Consider the following 20460-nt stretch of genomic DNA (forward strand, 5'->3'; position numbering starts at 1 on the left):
ACCATCAGATGCACCTTCAGATCCTACATATTCCCATCCCACAATATCACACCCCCAAATCCGTGTTATGTCAAACTTCGTCACTACTTGTCTCTATCAAACCTAACATATATAACTTATGTTTTTTCGTAAGGTCCTTTACCATGCTCAATTTTCCATCACCTCTCAACCCTCTAACATTCCAACAACTAAAGATCATGATAAATTTTTTTACATATCTTTTTGAATTTTTTTGTCTGCATCATTTTGCTTTCTCTTTCTATTTATCCAATATCCTATTTTGAGCAATTTCTTTATTTTGTGCTTGGAGGTTAGCCATGATGTCATCTTTTTCACTGTACAATATTGCACCATATTCCACTGTCAGTTTCCATGTTTTCTATTTTTAATCATCTGCTCCTCCAATACCAGCCTTTGATTACCTCTGGTTCCCAAGCTCATGACATCTGTGTCTAATTCCCCGTCACTCACTATACCCTTTTCTCCAGCACCTTTGTCATGCAATAATGCTACCCTATCGCCCTTCGATTTAGTTATTCCATCACCATGCACTCGCCCGTTATTGATCCATTCCCTTTTTCCATATTCTGTCCTATGGGTCACCACATTAACCGCCCCTCCATCATCATCCACCTCGTTTGCACTATCAGCCTCACCATCATCGTCAGTGTCGTTCATTCCATCATGGGAGTTCAACATTCCATCCTTCATTTCCATTGAAGGTGCCTGATGCATGCACATCATGTTGTGTTTTTATATGTTTTTTCATATAAGAAATAAATGCATAATGTTTAATTATAGAGTATTTTGGTGCTTAAGTTGGATATTACTTTGATCTTTAGATTTGATGAATTTTGTAGAAAATTAAAGAAAAAGAAACAAAAAGCACAAAACAAGTTCAAAAGAAGTAAAAAAGGAGTTTTTGACATGCTTTGAAGCTTAAGCCATGCTTAAGCAAGCATTCGTTGCTTTGGTGGGTGTCTCGCCTAGGCAGCCGAACCTCGAGGAACCTAGTTTCTCACTTACGCGAGCGCCGTATGCGTAGCAAAAATCTTCCACGTGCCTGGTTTAATGAGACACGTTTATCTTCGTTTTGGGCTTCCAAAAGGCCCCTAATTATTATATTCTAATGTATTTAGATGCTAAGAGGATAAAGGAGGAAGACACACACACACATACACTTAGATTTTTACATCTTTTTTAGATTTTAAGAGGATTCTAAAGAGAGAAGCTCCAACTTCTCTCTAGAATGCCTTAGGTTTGAGTTTTATTTTCTCATTAATTTTAAGTTTTAGTCTTGTTTAACTGTAGTTTTGATACTTAATTTTATATTCTTGCACCCTAATTCTCTTAGAATTTAGTGGTAGTTAGCTTGTTTTTGTTTTCTTAGCTTATGAATATTGAATCTTTGAATCTTGAATTTCCATCAATAAAATTGATGTTTTGAGTTCTATATATGTTTGTTTAAGTTGTTGGTATTGATTTATTGCTTTGGTTAGTTATAGTTTCTATTAATTCTTGCAATTTATCATATTTTACTTTTATGCCTTTTAAGTGTTCGATGAAATGCCTCTTTTAGTTTTTGAGTAGATTTTTGCACTCTTAGCTTAGGATCGAGGACTTAGGTGACCTTGAGTCATTGATGTCTAATATTAATTGGTGATTTAGTGTTGTTAGTTGATTTGATTTCCACTAGCATTGGTCTTTCACTAAGCTAATTAGTGAGTTGGCTAGGATTTGTGTATTGAGATCAATTAGATGACCACGAGTTCGCTGAGCTCTTCAATTCTATCCAAACAAAGTAGTAAGAAACTCAAATTCCTTGCTCTAGTTTTTTGTTCAATGTCAAATTCAAATTTTGGCTTTGTTAGATTTAGATTTTTATGGTTTTGATGATTTAGGAGTTAACTAGCTTAGATGATTTTTGGGTTTCACCCCAAACATCTGTGGGTAAGGTAAGAAAATTCTAAATCATTGTGGTTTATCAATTTTATGAACCCTACTGTTGATTTGGTAAAATTTCATGAAACTAGATAAAATTCATTTTGAATTGGTGATTTTGATTGCATGGAAGCGAGCTATGGTGGCTAAACTTGTTGAATTGGTTTGGTGGCTTGTTTAGAGGCTTGAAAGAAATCGACAAAGGTATGGTTTCAGGTTCTTTTAGGTAATATGTAATATTGTGTGAAACTTAGGCTAGTGGCCCCTAAAATAGGTTTGAATTGCATAAGTATGATGGATTGAAATGAATGATAATTTTTAATTGTGATGATGATTGATGGTAATGTGGGTTTGGTAATCAATTTTGGTGAAATATTGTGGGATTTGGAATTTGTTAATCGAAATGGTTTGAAATGAGTGATTAGGTTTGGATGGTTGGAAAATGATTAAGGAGTATTTGATATGTCTAGAAGTGTATAGTATCAGATTGGTATGGAAAATTTTAGATTAGTTTGAGAGTTTTAAAACTAAAGAATTTTGGTAAAAACATATTTTTAACTAACTTCAATGGGTCATAACTTGGTTTTCGGATCCTCAAATTTTATGAAATTGGTTTTAAATAAAAATTTGGTCCGTGTAGTTTATGACATTCGAAGAACGGATGGAAAATGATTTTTAACGAAAAAATTTATTTGCATTTGAAGTTTGGTCGAAAAACTGAATTTTCTACAGCATATCAGGTTTTCTGAAATTTTGTTATGTATGCATACGTTGAGGTTAGAATATTTTAATTTTCATTGTTTTCTTGTTCTCATGATTTATGTTTTTTCCCTACTTATGGTGCAGGTTAGAGATGTGAATCTCGCTAGAGGCCAAAGTTGCAATTTTTATTCCTTTATTATTATTTGCTGTTTCAGATTTAGTTTTCGAGATATTTGTTGTCATTGATGACTTCAATTTGCGTTGCTATGGTGGTTGATATGGACGTGTGGTGTGTGTGCTTTTAGTGCGCACTTATTTGGTGCTACATATTAGTTATTACTATTTAATTGATAAAGAAGTTGGTTTGGTTGTAGGTTTTAGTTAAAGATTTTTGTCTAATGTGTCATTTGTTTGCGTAAATTTCACTGGGATCTGAAACTTTATTGCCCTTGTTACGGAACCAGAATAGCAACTTTCAAGGTTTCATTTTGGAATTTCATATTTTTTGTTCCGAGCATATTTCTTGTTTGATATGATTACTATCGCATGTTATCCTTCCTTCAGTTGTTTTATCTTGATTGGAACTACTTCAACTAATCAATGGATTAAGTCATCTTAATAAAAGATTTCATTCTTTTGCTAATGTTTGAATTGGAGTGTTGTATTGTGCGCACATTTGTACATATCTGTTTAACTTGATAAAATAAGGAAAATAGAATTATTAAGGATATTGAAAGTGTGATTTTTATTGCTATTATTGTTAGAGGCTTTCATGTAATTTTTAATATCCTAAGTTAGGGGAGGGTCTTTTAGACATTTTGTTTGGGAATAATTTTCTGGGAATTTCTTTACTTAAAGAAATAGCTTGGCTTTTAGAGCTAATTTTGTTTCCACGCTTCGATGTCTACCTTATAATATGCTTGGGTAGGGGAACATTTTCATAAATTCTCAAGAACCTTTTTCCCTTCTTCTAGGTAAGATGATGAAAGAAGTGGATAAAAAATAGAAAGCTTTTCTTTTGTGTATGCCTATTATCTCAAGTTCTAAACAACATTTGAGATATATATTTGTAAAGAATTCTGAAAACCGAACCAGACCAGCCAGTTTAACCAGAAAAACCGGGAACCAATCACCTAGCCGGTCCGGATAAAGTCAGAAACTGCCTGACAAAAAATCGGTGAGAAAATTGGTCGAACCGGCGGTTAACCGGTGAATCGGGAGAACCGTCCAATTTTTTACCGGTTTTTGGTTTGGATATTAAACTTCAAAACAGTGTCGTTTTAAAGGTAAAAAAAAGAGAAGCTAAAGTGCTAAATGCACGAACCCTAATCCTAATCTCAGTCTCAACTCTCAACTCTCACACTCTCACAAGAGACACCATAGCCACCACGGGCAGACCCACCGTCGCATAGCCACCCACGATGGAGCAGCCCCTCTTCGCCATCGCATAGCCACCACCATCGCCACCGCATCCCACATCCCACAGCCCCTCTTCGCCGTCCCACAGCCCCTCTTCGTCGTCGCCGAGCTCCTCTCCTCCATCGTCGTCGCTGAGCTCGCCTCCTCCATCGTTGCCCTTACTCGCAGCCGGTAATACTCTGCCTTCCAACCCTAACTTTCTCAGTCTCTCTTCAACCTTCTTCCTCCAAAGTACAAACACCACCTCACCTCCAACAAACGCCGAAGCAAAGCATCACCGTCGCGGGTCGAAGGTCACCGTCGCGGGTCGAAGGTCACCGTCGCGTCCGGGTCGAAGGTCGCCGTCCGACGGTGAGTACTCAGTAGTCAGTACTTCAATCTTTTCCTTCTTTCAATTAATTTCGTTTATTTGGTGATAAAACTGTATGAATTGGACAGATTTGAGTTCATGGTTCTTGTTTTGTTTTTCAAATCTTTTTCTTCTTCTGAGTTCTTATTCATGGGTTCTTGTTCTATTTTTCAATTAATTTTTTTTATTTTGTTAATTATTCTTGTTTTGTTTTTCAATTTTGTTTATTTTGAATTTTGGTATATAAATTCAATTCTGCTATGTTGGATTTGGCTATATTGAGTTTTGTTTATTTCTGCTCTGTTGAATACTGCTCTGTTGAATTTTGGGATTTAAAATTTAAATTCAATTCTGCTCTGTTAATTATGTTGAATGAATGTCGTATGAGTTATATGGAATGATATATTTTTCTGGATTCTAGATTGCTGTCATTTTGAATTTAGATGGAACAGCCACAAAATGATCAGCAACTACAACATAATTCTATGGGCATCTTCAAGGCTAGAAATTATGGAATTAGCCCTCTCTAGTTGCTTGTTGAGAACCATTGTATTTTAATTGACTTCATTTAGTGATTTTGTTCAGATTCACTTTTCTTTTCAATTTGAATTAATTCTTTTAAAATAATTTTGTTAATTTTTTGTGGTACTTATTAATTTTGTTGATTGTTAATTGTTGATTTAATTGTCTAATTGTTTGGATTCTAATTTCTGAATTTGTTTTTTGAACTTTTGATGCCGAATGTAATTGATACTTTTTTGTTTTGAACTTTTGGTGCTGCATGTATTCTTGGCTTCTTTATGTGATTAGAAATTCTATAAATATGTTCAACAATCAATATTTAGTCATTGACTGTAACTGTATTTAATTTGTGTAAATTTGTGTTTGTAAATTGTAGTTGTTACTAATTAGAAATTTTTATTTTTGAAGATAGAACAATTAGATAGTGATCAAGCATTACATATATTAATTTTTAATAATTTTATTTAATATTTAATTAAACCGGTTGAATTCCAGTTGAACCCCAGTCGAACCATTGAACCAATGAACCAATTGCTTTACCGGTTCATTGACCGGTCCGGTTCTTGCAACCTTGGTAAAGATGTTTGCTCCATGTAGAGTCCGTTTGGTTTAGGGTTTAGGGTTCAGGGTTCAGGTTTTAAGGTTCAGAGTCCAGGGTCCAAGGTTCAGGGTCTCGGATCCAGGATCCAGTATCCAGGGTCCCGAATCCAAGGTTCAGTGTTTAGGGGTTAGGGGTTAGGGCTTAATGGCTTTGCGAGTATTACACTATTAGGTCATCAAGCTCCTCGATAACTTCTGCATCGCCAATAATCTCCCCAATTTCTCCTCCACCTTCTCGTACAAGAATTTATTGATTTGATCACACCACCCTAGTACATCCTCTAGCACCAGCAATCCAACCAGAAAAGCACCAAATCACAAAAAAAAATAGAAAAAAGAATGCAGTCTCTATCACTGACCCTAATCAAGAGGCTCTCTACATCCAAGCCTCTCTTCAGAATTTCTCCCAACCTCGTCGCCCAATCATCAACCACCTCCTTCTCTTGCACCACCTCTCTACCACCGATCTCTGCTGCAGATGGCGACTCCTCCAGCCATCCCTTGGCTCTCCTCAGCTTACTTCGCGCTCTGGTGCAAATTTTTGGAATATCCTCAACTTAACTGGCAAATGCACCGAATCGTCTAAGTAATACCTCAAGTGAGTGAGAGTCGATCCCACGAGGATTGATGGACTGAGCAACAATGGTTGAATAATTGGCTTAGTTAGGCAAACAAAAAAAACTGGTTGGTGATTTGAAATTGTATAAAACAGTAAATAAGTGAATAAGAAAGCAAATAAGAGTATTGATGTAAAAACAGTGAGAAAACGGTTAAGACTTTAGAGATGTTTACTTTTCCGGATTAAAATGTCTTACCAATTATTTTAACAATGAATGATTCATTCTATAGCAAACCATGAGTGTCTAAACCTTAATCTCTTAGCGATTTAGCCTCCTCTAACCTTCATCAACCGCCACTCTCATGGTCACTTGACTCAGATTAGAGGGTGAAGTTCAAAAAACTAGTTTATACCACGAAGACCCTAACCACCCAAACCGGCTAAATAGATGTTGCTTATCCCTATCGATTTGTATAATTAGCCGTCTAAAAGGAGTGCTTTCAAGCTGTAGTTCAAGCGAGATAACTCTCTCGAGAATCACAAGAACTCATGTAGAAAAGAGTCATACTATTGTTCCACCCAATTCATAAGATTAAGAACTCTTTCTGCGTTAGGCACTAATAATGACTGCTAACAAAATATTAACTTGTACATGTAACCGTTAAGTATCCACGTGTGTGATTTGGACAAATTAGTCCCTAAGATGAAGTACAAAATAATTCGCAAAGAGTTAAAAAAGTCTCAAAATAATTTCTCAAAAATTTTAAAATAATTCTTTCAAATTATTTATATATAATTATTTCTAAATTAATAAATTTTAATTTTTAATATTTTTGGTATATTTATCTCAAATTTGATTATCTATATACAACAAATTTTTTATGTATTTTATAATTTATTTTGAAATACCATCATTAGTTAGTTAAGTTATCAAAACTCATGGTAAATTAAGAATGAGTATTACTTAAGATGATATAATATATTTCATCCAATAAATATCATAGGGTATAAATAACTTTTTATTTGAAAAAAAATTTAGTAAAATTCACTAAATTTAAATCCTTAAATAACAATATAATATCAATTAAATTTCTCAAAAGACTTATGAACCACTCTGAATCTTTACTCCAAAAGTTTTCTATAATATAAATACATATATAATCTGAATCTTTACTCCAAAAGTTTTCTATGATATAAATACATAAATAAACCAAATGTAATCTTTGTTAACTTACACAGTTTAATAACATTTTATCCGGGATAAATTTTACCAATCTAATTGTTAAATTCCAACATTTCACTGTATAGCTAAATTTCATAAAATTCAAAATTGAGATTGTAAATCAACAAAACTCATACTTGATGTTAACAAATTCCTCCTCTATATGTAAATAGTATCTATGGTGCCTTTGGTTAATTGGTTATGATAATTATACAAATATTTTTAAAGTTAAAAATATAATTTTTTATTTTAGTAATACTTTTTTATTTTTTAAATTAAAAAATAACATTAAATCTTAAAAAACTATTACTTTAATTTTAACAATACGTAACCACCATAACATAAGCACCATAGTCCATAGATGCCAAAATTTGAGCAATACACACTAAAAGCCATTCATTAACTTTATGAATCAGAAAATTATCATGTTGCCTCACCTCTAATAACCAACTGAAAACTGGAAATAAGGGTTTTCTCATGTTTACACCTCTCGGGCTCTTATTATGCAGAAATGCAAGTACAATTTTAGTGAGCTATCTGATTATACAAATACGAATTTCAGGAACACATCCTTCATTGCAATTATCAGGAACAATTTGAAAGCAATCACGACGTAATTTCGGGTCATCTCATGGTGGACATAATCAGCCAAAATCTCTTCAATACCAGCACTTATGTGCCAAAATACAAAGAGATTCGCTGCGAGCATGGAATAGGCGTTCGGGAATATCAAAAGAAGTGGGACAAGTGCAGTGGCTTTTAGCAGCTGCTCTCTCTTTGTCTTCGGACCTACATTCCTCAATCCACTGTCTCGCTCCTTCCTATACACATGCCGAACAATTGTTAGGGAGAAATGGAAATTAATCAAACCAGACTTGTAAAATGCCAGTTTCTATTTTCAAGAGGATTTCACAAATGTTTCAATGACGCTTCTATTGTCAAATTTTCAAGACCTAAGACCAGTATGCTGACCCCTTTAGGCTTGAATAGACTGAACCCAATTAAGACAAGCACCAAGATTGAGGTTTTACAAATGCATACCCCAGACAAGGTTATTATTATCAAGAAATAAATGGAAAAGGGGGTTTTGAGAAAAGAAGGGGGGAGGCAAGTTAAAACGAACATCTCATCCAACACACTATTTACTCTACAATTGGATTTTTATCTCACAAAGATATCCACTCAAATCCAGGCTAAAACCCCCAAATCGTTTGGCCGTTAGAATAAAAAATAATGTGTTGGAAACATCGATCAACGTGATATTGAAGCCAATATTACACAAATTAAAACTAATGAACACAACTGCTTCAGCAGTGGCCTAGTTGATTAAAACTGAAGGGCAAGACACTTGATGACACGGAATACATTGTGTTAATTTTTATTTGGTAACCTCGAATAACCTAACCTCCAGTTAAATGTTTCATGATCCAGAAGAGATTTGACGTCATTGAAGACACCCAAACATTTTACCGTTGCCCAATAAATCACAAGCACCAAAGTGTATGAGTGCAATAATTAATTATTGCAGCTTTGAGCCTTTCTAAACATGAGACGAATTAACCATGTTAGGTGAAGCTTCATAGATTCAGTTGGAGAGTATATACTTAAGGATTGGCATATGGAGAAGTGTTTTATGGTAGCAGTTCAAAAATCAAAACAATGTCACGTCACATGGATGACGATGAAAATCATAAATACTCCCAAAATTAGGACAAGGTTTAAAAATCTTGATTGGAAAGAGAGAGATGCAAAAGCAAGTTTCTAGGGTTGAGCAAGATTCTTCTGTTGCCAACATTGAGGTGGGTGGGTTTTGATCTGTGATGATTAAATTGGTTTCTTTTATGAATACACTAAAGATCATCTTCTTGATTAATTAACAGCAAGTTATCCAAACAAAAATGAAGAATGTTCAGGCACGGTGTTCTGATAAAGAAATTAATGGTAAAGGGACTCAAACATGGACACCTAACACGACAGGGACACATAATTGACGACACACCAAAATCAAAGAAATAAATCCAACACGGAAAAGGTATCCATTCTAAGTCCCTCACCAAAAAATGGAGCATGTTGTATACATCTTTGGTATCTAAGATTTTTTTTTCTTTTTTTTTAATAAAATTGTTATCCTCTATTTTTATGCCCTTTTAATAAAATAAGTCTTTATTTCTATGCCCCTTCCCCTTTAATAAAAAAGATTTTTATTTTGGGCTTTCATGACAAGATGTGGTCTGAAATTGCTCCAAAAGATAAAAAGAAAAATCAATAGGCTGCGTTCATGCTTCATAGATGCTAACTCAACATGTCTTATCCTCTTGCATATTTTCCCCTTCAACTATCCAAGAATGTTATTTTTTTTTATTCTATTAAAAATAGCAGTTATGACAATATTTACATATAAACTTTGAAAATTCCAACAAACAAGGTCCCAGAAAAGCCACTAGTCGCAGCAATCAGGCCAAGAAATAAGCATATTAATACAACAGAAGATGGTGATGCTGGAAAAAACTGAAACTAAAATCAATTTTATCATTGAATGCTTTGAATTTACACCAACTAACCTCTGGATGCTATCGCCCGTAGTAGTAGCAGTGGCATAACCAGCAGCACCGTGAGGCTGAACCTGGGAGACATTGTCACAGGGTTTAACAAGACTGAAGCATTTACAATCTAAGATGCAGCATTAACATATATGGTAGTAGTTTTTAAGGAAAGTTACTACATAGCACACTATTGCCAGGCCATTACATCTACTGATAGAAAAAGAAAGGAGAAACTCTGTTGTTGTCTATGATAGAGCAAAACGGACTCTGCATGGAGCAAACAGCTTTACAGATATATCTCTCAAACATTGTTGATAACTTGAGATAATAGGCATAACACAAAATAAAAACTTGTCGTTTTCTATCCACTTCCTTCATCATCTTGCTCAGAAGAGGGGGGAAAAGTTATTGATAATTTATGAAAATGTTCCACTACCCAAGCTGTCCCACTACCCAAGCATATTATAAGGTAGACACCGGAATGTAGAAACAAAGTTGGCTCTAAAAGCCAAGCTATTTCTCTGAGTGAAGAAATTTTCAGAAGATTATCCCCAAACAAAATGTCCAAAAGACCCTCCCCTTAACTTAAGATATCAAAAATTACATGAAAGCCTCTAGCAATAATAGTTCCTTCAACTAACAAAAATCACACTTTCAATATCCTTACTAATTCTATTTTCCTTATTTTATCAAGTTGAACAGATATGTACAAATGTGTGCACAACACAACACTCTAATTCAAACATTAGCAAAAGAATGAAATCCTTCATTAAGATGAATCAATCCATTGATTAGTTGAAGTAGTTCCAATCAAGATAAAACAGCTGAAGGAACCATAACATGCAACAGTAATCATATCAAATAAAAAATCTGCTAAGAGCAAAAAATATGAAATCTCAGAATGAAACCTTGAAAGTTGCTATTCCGGTTCCATAACAGGGGCGATAAAGTTTCAGAACCTAGTGAAATTTACACAAATCAAATGACACATTAGACAAAAATCTTTAACTAAAACCTACAACCCAACCAACTTCTCTATCAATCAAATAGTAATAACTAATAAGTAGTACCTCATAAGCGCGCACTAAAAGCACACACACCACACGTCCACATCAACCACCATAGCAACGCAAATTGAAGTCATCAGTGACAATAAATATCTCAAAAACTAAATCAGAAACAACAAATAACAACAAAGAAATAAAAATCACAACCTTGGCCTCCAGCGAGATTCGTATCTCTAACCTGCACCATAAGCAGGGAAAAAACATAAATAATGAGAACAAGAAAACAACGGAAACTAAAATATTCTAACAGTATTTGCTAACTATCAGTGTTGCCACAAGAAATCGTGCAAGAAAATGACAGTGATACAAGAGAATCGAGGAAACGGTTATGCTTACGTCAGATCCAGAGACACCAGTTCGGAGGCTTTGGGTAGCAGACCTGGGAGCGCGGAGTAAGCTGAGGAGAGCCAAGGGATGGCAGGAGGAGCCGCTATCTGCGGCGGAGATCGGTGACGAAGGTGGCGGAGAGGTGGTGGAAGAGGAGGTGGTTGAAGCGACGAGGTTGGGAGAGATTCTGAAGAGAGGCTTGGATGTAGAGAGCCTCTTGCTCAGGGTCAGAGCCTGCATTCTTTTTTCTTTTGTGATTTTGTGCTTTTCTGGTTTGATTGCTGGTGCTGGAGGGTGTAATTGAAATGTTATTTAACACAAAGTTTAACAAAAACCAGAACGTTACCCTCCAAAACAAAACAAAATTAAACAAAAAAAGCAAACACATACCGAGAAGAGCAGGTGGCAGCGGCGTCACGAGAAGAGGAGGCCACAAACAACATCATCAAAATAAAACAAAATTTAAATAAAACAAAATAAAACAAAATAAAAAATAAAACAAAATAAAACAAAAAAATATAAAATAAAATTTAAATAAAACAAATTAAAACAAAGTTTAATACCAAGATTGTGAGAACCGAACCGGTCAATAAACCTGTAAGATCACTGGTTTACTAGTTTGACCGGAGTTTAACCAATTTAATTAAATATTAAATAAAATTATTAAAAAAATTATATATAATTTCAAATATATAAATTTAATAATTTCTAACTTAATAAAATTCAATATTTCACAATTTCACCTAATAAATTATCCATAATTTAATATTACAAGTTCACAAACAACTTCAAATATGAAAGTTCATAACTAAAAACAACTAAAATGCACATAGTGACCATAATGTTCTACTATAACAAACTTTAATTTGTCCCATCTGACTCACCATCACTCTGGTATTGTGCCTCCGTGTTCATATCAAATTCCTTCTCACCGGACGTTGCATCCACACACTCATTACCTACTGATCTAAGTACTCTATCAGCATTCTGTTCTTGGTCTTTATCTTTAATGACGCTATAGGAGACATTATCATTTAGAAAATTCCTAAAGAAAGCCATCATGTGATGTATAACTAACTTAAATTTTCTTAACTTCAATCCGTCGCAGTGAAAGTGATTAATCATAGTAAATAAATTAGTATAGCAATTAGGTATAGCAAAATGCATACAAATTTAGCAGAATTCAATTATTAACAAAATCATGAACAGACATAAGTCAATAACCTCAGCAAACAAATTTAGCAGAATCCAATTATTAACAAAATCAAAAAATCTAGCTAATCAGCGAATCAATTACTAACAAATAACAAGTATTATCAAAATCAATTACTAAACCCTAAACCAGCAAACAGACGACGAGCAGATGGCTGGGAAGTGCGAACAAAGTATTATCAACATCCAAGTATTATCAAAACCTAATTTCTGTGAGATCCCATTGCCACCGCCTACCTAACCTCCTCAGCACCAGACAAACACAAATAATGCAAACAAGTAAAACAAAGATAATATACATATACAGCAAGTAGTTCAGCAAGTAAGTAAACATATTATACAATTAGGCAAACCCAAGTAGTCAAAGCAAGCAAGCACATAAGAGATGCATATGATGAATGTCTATCCTATTGGCTCATGATATCACTTGTCGGTCTATGAATGCCAATCCGACACATCCTTTCGGACGTCGCCTTTCTGTCACTTCCGAGGATATAGCGCCTGGCCCGCTCTTGTTCCGAGGATATAGTGTCTGGCCCACTTGCATGCTCAATTCAAGGATATAGTGCCTAGCACACTCTTGTGGCAGAGAAGAAAAACAACAACACATACAACTCATCACAAATCATTCCAAGGATATAGTGTCTGGCACATTATCATTCCAAGGATTTAGTGCCTGGCTCACTATCCGCATCCATAATTCCATCAACCTCAAATCATCATCATTTCTCATCTTAAATCACTTCCAATTATCAACTCTCAATATTCCAAGGATATAGTGCCTGGCACACTCTCTTTCAATCATTATCATCATTCCATTAACATCCTTACACATTCATATTTCTCAAACTCATCATAGGCAATTCCATTCTGAACTCATCAGTTCACCAATTTCTCAATTCACTATCAACAATCACCCGTATGCACCACTCTTCCTTCTCTCTCAACTAACTCATCCGCAATACACCAGAAACCTAAGCCTCCGTTCTCTAACTTTTCATAATAAACATCAACTAAAGCCCTTATCTTATTTCCCATATTTCCATACTCAAAAGTAGGCCCGAAAGCTTTAAAATGGTGTCATAGAAGCTTACAACCTTGTTGGGAAGGTAAAATAGTTGAAAACAAAATTTAAAATTGTGAAATAGGGCGTGTGTGTCCGCACAGGGGTGTGCATGCACACGCCCAGGAAGATTTTCAAAGTGTGCGTACGCATCGGGGTGTGTGTATGCACAGGTACTAAAATTTATAAAGTATGTTCACTCGCACAAGCTGTGCAAGCGCCCCCAACAGACGACCATTCTCGACTTGTGCGTGCGTACAGGGCTGTGCGTCCGCACAAGGCTGTGCGTCCGCACAGGTCGTAATCCTTCATTGATGTGTGCACGCACCAGCCGTGCCAGTGCTCAAAACAGTAAGCCTTCCCTTGCGTGTGCGTGCACACAGATCTGTGCGACCGCATAGGTCTAACTTTTCGCAGGGTTGTGCGTGCGCACATATCAGAAATCCTGAAATTCTGCAACTTTGCAAAATTTCATATTTAATTTCCAAAACTAACTTTGAATGATCATAACTTCCTCTACAAAATTCCAAATTTTACAAACTTTATATCAATTTAAAGGCTTTTCAAAGATCTTTAATTCTAGATAAGTTTCATCAGATTTTGAAAATCGAGGCAAAAGTTATGATCAGACAAAATTCACCAAAAATCTATTTTTACCCCAAAACCACATAACCTCAAATTTAAGCAAACCTCAATCCAATACCAATTCAATCACATATCAACCATACCAAAACAGTCCAAAATTTATACAAATACTACCTCAATCATTTTCTCACTCACATAACCTTCTAAACCATCCAACAATTCTAAATCCAATCTAATTCACATTTTCCAAATTTTCATTAACCTTATTAACATCAACATGACTTCTTACTACTTCCATCATCCTTCAACTATACCACATCCAACATTTAGTATCTCAAATTATCAACCCATTCAACACTCATCAAAATTCAATATACCTCATACCTCAATATCATTATTTAACAACATTTACAAAAATCAATTCATCAAGCATCATCAACCAACCAACATCAACAACTACTATAAATCCTCATCAATTCCAACAATTTATCACCAAACAATAACTAACATTAACCAACATCATAATACATCATTATCACCAATAATCTTCAACAATCACCATCATCATCCATATACCACAACAACCACATTTCCAATTCAATCCTATTCTATGGGCCACTAGCCTAAGTGTCAATGAACATTACATATTACATAAAGGAAACCGAAACCATACCTTGGCCGATTTTCAAACCCACCAAACACCAAAACGAAGCCACCAAGCTTGATCCAAAGCCTCAACCAACACCAACAAACACCAAGGCTCAAACTAACAACACATATATCACCAAAATCACAACCCAAGATACACAAAACAACTAAACACAAGGATTTAGTGAAACCTTACCTTATCCAACAAGAGTAGGGGTAAAACTCAACAATTACTCGCTACTAGAGATCACCTAAACAAGCAAAACCACAAATCTACTCAAAACTCTTAACCAAAAACGCGTAGAAACTTAGTGCACGAAACTGGAGAGTGAGGTGCGAGCCCTTACCAAATTTCTTTAGATAAAAAGGAAGAGCTCGTCAAGAGCTTCGCGTGGCCGTAAACGGCTCGTCAATCGGAGGTCCGTAGCTCAAGTTACAAGCAAAAAAAAGTGAGGGTGAATAGTGTTTTCTCTTCTCCCTCTCCTCTCATGGCAGCTGCGCCCCTCTCATCAAATTAGGGCATGAATGAGCTGAAAAGCTCATTAAGTGAGCTTATATATGTTGGACCTTGGGCCTGGTTTGGGCCCGGTCTAACCCGTTAGCGTTTTTGGTTCGTTTGACCCACTTTGGGCCAAAACCTTTAAGATTAGTGTCCGGTTTTCAATTCAAAAATTATTTTTGTCCTTTTAAAACAATAAACTAATTTCTCAAAATCTTATTTTTCTAAAACCACAGCATCGGACTGACTTAAATCGGTTCGGCCGGTTCGGTTGCCTGTTCGCGGCTTTTCTCGGTTTTGCTCAGAAAATACATTTTTTCAGTCAGAAAAATTCACTGAAACCAAATTTCACATTTATATTTTCTAATTAAAACTTCTAAATTTTAAATCAATTCTGGACACTAAAATTATTTTATTAAAATGATTTTACGTGAAAACGCGAGTTCTTACACTATGACTAATGAGGCTTGGATCTAGCAGTAGATCTTGGCCAATTACGTGATGCCGAGCACCCAACATACCCTCGTTATTGCTAATATGGTGGTATTGGTCTGGTGTGTCCTGGAAGGTAAGTAGATGTACCTTCTAAGGCTCATTAGAAAGTACATGGGACGAGCTCACTATATTGGCAACTTGGCCTTCTCGTACTTGATTACTGAGTTGGTTATGGAGGCAGGGGTTCTCTAGCTGGCCACAGATGAGAGATTGATCATCGCAGGAAGCAAGAAGGTAATATTACACAGCAACTGGTTCAGGCCTTAGCCAAGCTCCAGATGCAGAGGCAGATGTCATGCAGCACCCGCTTCAAAGGCAGGACCTTCAACATGCTCAGCATCATCATAGTCAATTTACCACCTTGTACAAAGCCTCTTCTACCGGATGGATCAGATGGAATGTCACAATAAGCGATGTTTTGACTTCCTGAAGAGGATCTCTGGCTGCACTGATTTCCCACCGGAGGAACCTGACACTCCTTCTGAGCCCAGTGAGCAGGAAGAGTAGGCCCCAACAGATGACGGTGGAGATGATGATGATGACAACTCCTTCCATTCTGCATGACTTCATGAGCACCGAGGACGGAGCTAGATTTTAAGTGTGGGGAGGTCGTCCGACCAATCGGCGAATTTTGGGTGACAATTCTTCCATTCCGAACACTTCAATTTTGGTTTTTATTATGCTTTTTAGATATTTTGTTAGCATTTTGTTATTTTGGATACATTTTAGTTTATTGCACTTTTATTAGTTTTGTTTGAACATAACTAGTATCTTTATAGTTGGATGCATCTTTATTTTGGCTTGTATATATGCTTTTTAGACTTTAGTTGTTGTTTGCGATTGGATAATATGATGATTGCACCTAGTTTAGTTTTCTACATACTTGATGATTTGGTTTGATTGAAATTAGGAAATGAACTTAGGATTTTTGATGATTTTCACCTAATCATTTCACATATATAGAATAAGATTAGTTGAATAATGAAATTTTCCAAGAAAATTTCTTTTTATATAGGGCATTGACATTCCAATTGATTTGAGTGGATATTTTTCATTGAAACTTGCTTGAATTATACAATGTGAAACATAGTTTTTGAGCTAAGAACACACAACCTTATGAGTTTTGTGCCTTAATGTGTGGTTACATAATATTAACCACTATTTTCATTCTTGTATGTCATTCTCTTTCTATGATTGCAATATTTGATTTGTTTGATTCTTTATGTCTATTATTTAGTATGTATATGTATTTACATGATTGAGGCCTTTATTTCTTTGTAGCTCATTTACCCATATAGTCTACCATTTCATCTACCTTTTGTTAGCCCACTTTGAGCCTTTTTAATTCTCTTTTGTTCTTAATTTTAGCACATTACTAGCCTTAAGTGAAAACAATGAATGTCCTTAATTTGGATCTTTGATTAGTTTAGGTTAGTGAGATTGTGTAATATCTAAGTGCATAGTTCTAAAAACCGAACCGCACTAGCCGGTTCAACTAGGTTAACTGAGAATCGGTCACCAAACCGGTTCGATTAGGCCTATAAACCGTCTGGCAAAAAACCGGTTATAGAACTGGTCAAACCGGAGGTTAACCGGTGAACCAGCTGAACTGGCCAATTTTTTTGGAGGGTTTCCGGTTCGAAAATAAACCCTAAAAAACGACGCCGTTTTATCTTTAGAAGAAAAAAAAAGGAAAATGGCAAAACCCTAAATCAATCGCTTTCATGTTTCATCCTCGTAACCCATCATTTCAAACTCATCTCCTCTCCTCTCTTCTCTGAAGCTGAACCATAGAAGCCACCGCAACCCTCAATCGCGTAGCCGCCGTAGCCCGCGACCATCGCAACAACGGTTTTGACCACCGCATCCCCCACAGCCCTACCGCGTCGTTGTCATCGCCAAGCTCACCTTCTCTATATTCGTCGGTGTTGCATCCTTTGTCGTCGTCGTTGCTCGCCTTCCTCCTCGCTGCCGGTAAGCACTGTGACTTAGATTTTGATAATACTTGGATGTTGATAATACTCTGTTCGCACTTCGCAACCATCTCCTTGGCGTTTTCTTGCTGGTTTAGGGTTTAGTAATTGATTTTGATAATACTTATTATGTGTTAGTAATTGATTTGCTGATTAGCTTGATTTTCTGAGGTTATTGTTTGCTGGTTGCTGAGGTAATTGATTTATTTGTTATTTCTGATTTTCTGTTCATGATTTTTTTCCTATTATTGTTTACTGGTTTAGTAATTGTTTGCTGAGGTTATTGATTTTTGCTGGTTTAGTAATTGTTTGCTGAGGTTATTGATTTTCATTTATTATTTCTGTTCATGATTTTTTGCTGAGGTTATTGGTTATTTGTTATTTCTGTTCATAATTTTTTTGTTGTATGTTACAGATGGAACAATCCCAAAGCAATTCACAGCCACAAGATAATGCTATTCAAGAATCGCAAACTGGTTCTTCTAGAGATAAATCTGATCCAGTTTGGCAATATTTTATAGTGAAGTATGATAAAAATAACAAGACTCAATATACATGTATTTTCTGCTTGAATACTTACAATGGAGGGGGATATATAGAATAAAAGATCACTTTGCAAAAATTTCTATTCAAATTAAAGTTTGTAATAAAGTCACTGAAGCTGTTGAACTTCAATTCAAAAGGCTCTTAGAGGAAAACAAAAAAATAAGGCAGAAAAAAAAATTGCAAGTGATTGTTATGATGTGGAAACACAAGCACAAGAAGAGTGTGAATCGTCTAATTCTATACAACCTCCAGCTCCTGCAACAATGGGAGACAAAGTTATGGATAATTTATTATGTGAAATTGTGAAATTTTGAATTTTATTAAGTTAGAAATTATTGAATTTATATATTTAAAATTATATATAAGTTTTTTAAATAATTTTATTTAATATTTTATTAAATCGGTTGAATTCCGGTTAAACTTCGGTCGAAACAGTAAACCATTGAACCAGTGATCTTATTGGTTTATTGACCAATCCAGTTCTTGCAATCTTGTCTAAGTGTGAGAAAATTTGGAAACATTAGTTGATAAAAATGTGGTTTATATTTCTATTGAAAACCTTGAGAATTGGATACATGTTCATGTCTTAATTGTGTAAATCATATGCATTCACTTTTGTATATAAAAATAAATAAATAAATAAAGTAATAAAAAGGGGACAAAGGCCCCAAAGAAAAGTAATAATAATCAATGCATATGGGATATGGATTGGAAAGAATGCAAGAATATGTAAAAAGTGAAATTATGGGTAGTTAATAGGTTTAGTTTTAGAATTGTATAGGTTGTTATATGCTGGGTGAAAGTTTAAGTTGATCAAAGATTCAAATTCTAACTCACTTAATCATATACATCCTCACCTTGACCCTAACTCCATTACAACCCTTGAAAAGTCCTTATGATACTTGCATGCATACATTGAATAATTATTGATTGTTATATGAAAAATAAGTCTTAGAAAGCAAGATTAGAAGAGAATTGAGTGAATCTACCCTAAACACTTGAGTGACAAGAGCATATACACATTCGGTGAGGGGTTCGATTGCTCAACTCTATGTTTTCACCTATGATTATCTTTTATCTTGCAAGTTTGTAATTCTTTTTTATGACTCAATTCAATTGTAGATGTGACTTGGTTGTTAATGCTTTTAGCCCTTAGTTGTTTATATATGTATTCTTGAAAATTAATTTATTTGAATTAAGTAGATACATATAAACAATTAGATAATATTAAGTAGAGTAGTTGCATGCATTTAGATAGATTACATTTGGATAGTTTACATTGAATAAATGTTGATACTCTTTTTTGTCTTTCTTGATATTTAGCATGAGAACATGTTATGTTTAAGTGTGGAGAGGTTGAAAAACCACAATATTATGGTTTATCTTGTATTGAATTGAGTGAATTTTATCAACTTATTTTGCATTTATTCACTAAAATAGCATAGTTTTGTGAATTTTTTCTAATTGTGCTTAATGATTAAAAACATATTTTTTAGGCCCTTAAAATTACTAAATTTAATTCACTTTAATTTCATTCAATGTCTTGATATGTTTATTGAGTGATTTCAAGTTTAGAAGACAATGATGACTTGAAGAAGTGAATAAAAAGTATGCAAAAGTGGAAAATTTATGAAAAAAATAGCGTTTGGAGCATTTCATGGTCATGCGTACGCAAATATCTCAAGTTGTGGGTACGCATGTTTTGGAATTTCTGAAATCGTGGGTACGCATGCTTCATGCGTATGCATGACTGAAGGCACATGATTTCAATTAAGTGAACACGTGGGTCGTGATTTCAAGACTTCCTTGGGACCAATCCAACTCATTTTTAAAGTATTTCAAGTCAAACTCAAGAAGGATGAAAGAGGGAGTAATTAGGATAGTTTAAGAACATGTTTTAAGATAATTTTCTAGAATTTAGGATTCTTAGGCTAATTTCTCTTTAGTTTTAGTCTTTGATCTTGTTCTAGGGCAGTTTTTTATATTTTCCTTGTTCAATTAACTTAATTCTCTTAGTTTTATTTATTAGTTTCTTTATTTTGTCAATTTTGGATTATGCACTCTGTTGTTAATCTCAATTCTCTTTGATGCAATTTAGTATTTTCATGTTTATTGATGTTTGTTTGATTTAGGGTTAAGTATTATTTTCGTCCCTAAGGTCTGGGTGAAAACCAAAATCGTCCCCGAC

General features: G+C 34.8%; 1 protein-coding gene and 2 long non-coding RNA genes across 4 annotated transcripts; 1 reads left to right on the plus strand and 2 right to left on the minus strand.

The window, feature by feature from the left end:
* Positions 1-244: 244 nt before the first annotated feature.
* LOC140174470 (uncharacterized) lies at positions 245-3435 on the plus strand. The gene is made up of 3 exons (XR_011863805.1): positions 245-722; positions 2075-2145; positions 2788-3435. It is a non-coding gene; the product is annotated as an uncharacterized lncRNA (long non-coding RNA).
* A 4174-nt stretch (positions 3436-7609) lies between these two features.
* LOC112702729 (uncharacterized) lies at positions 7610-11745 on the minus strand. 2 transcript variants are annotated; one of them, XM_025753882.3, is made up of 7 exons: positions 11642-11745; positions 11261-11538; positions 11072-11102; positions 10928-10941; positions 10766-10816; positions 9876-9937; positions 7610-8135 (listed from the first exon to the last, which is right to left on the minus strand). In XM_025753882.3, the coding sequence occupies exons 2-7, from the start codon at positions 11489-11491 to the stop codon at positions 7856-7858; spliced, it is 669 nt and encodes a 222-aa protein (XP_025609667.1). In that variant the 5' UTR covers positions 11492-11538; positions 11642-11745; the 3' UTR covers positions 7610-7855. The 2 variants fall into 2 exon arrangements, with proteins under 2 accessions (XP_025609667.1, XP_072055361.1); XM_072199260.1 differs by lacking the exon at positions 11642-11745 and having other exon boundaries at positions 11261-11620.
* Positions 11746-14786: 3041 nt separating this feature from the next.
* LOC140174471 (uncharacterized) lies at positions 14787-15286 on the minus strand. Its single transcript, XR_011863806.1, has 3 exons — positions 15107-15286; positions 14956-15010; positions 14787-14877 (listed from the first exon to the last, which is right to left on the minus strand). It is a non-coding gene; the product is annotated as an uncharacterized lncRNA (long non-coding RNA).
* Between the last annotated feature and the right edge of the window lie 5174 nt (positions 15287-20460).

The sequence above is a fragment of the Arachis hypogaea genome, chromosome 7 (genome assembly GCF_003086295.3).
Source record: "Arachis hypogaea cultivar Tifrunner chromosome 7, arahy.Tifrunner.gnm2.J5K5, whole genome shotgun sequence".
Taxonomy (NCBI): Eukaryota; Viridiplantae; Streptophyta; class Magnoliopsida; order Fabales; family Fabaceae; genus Arachis; species Arachis hypogaea.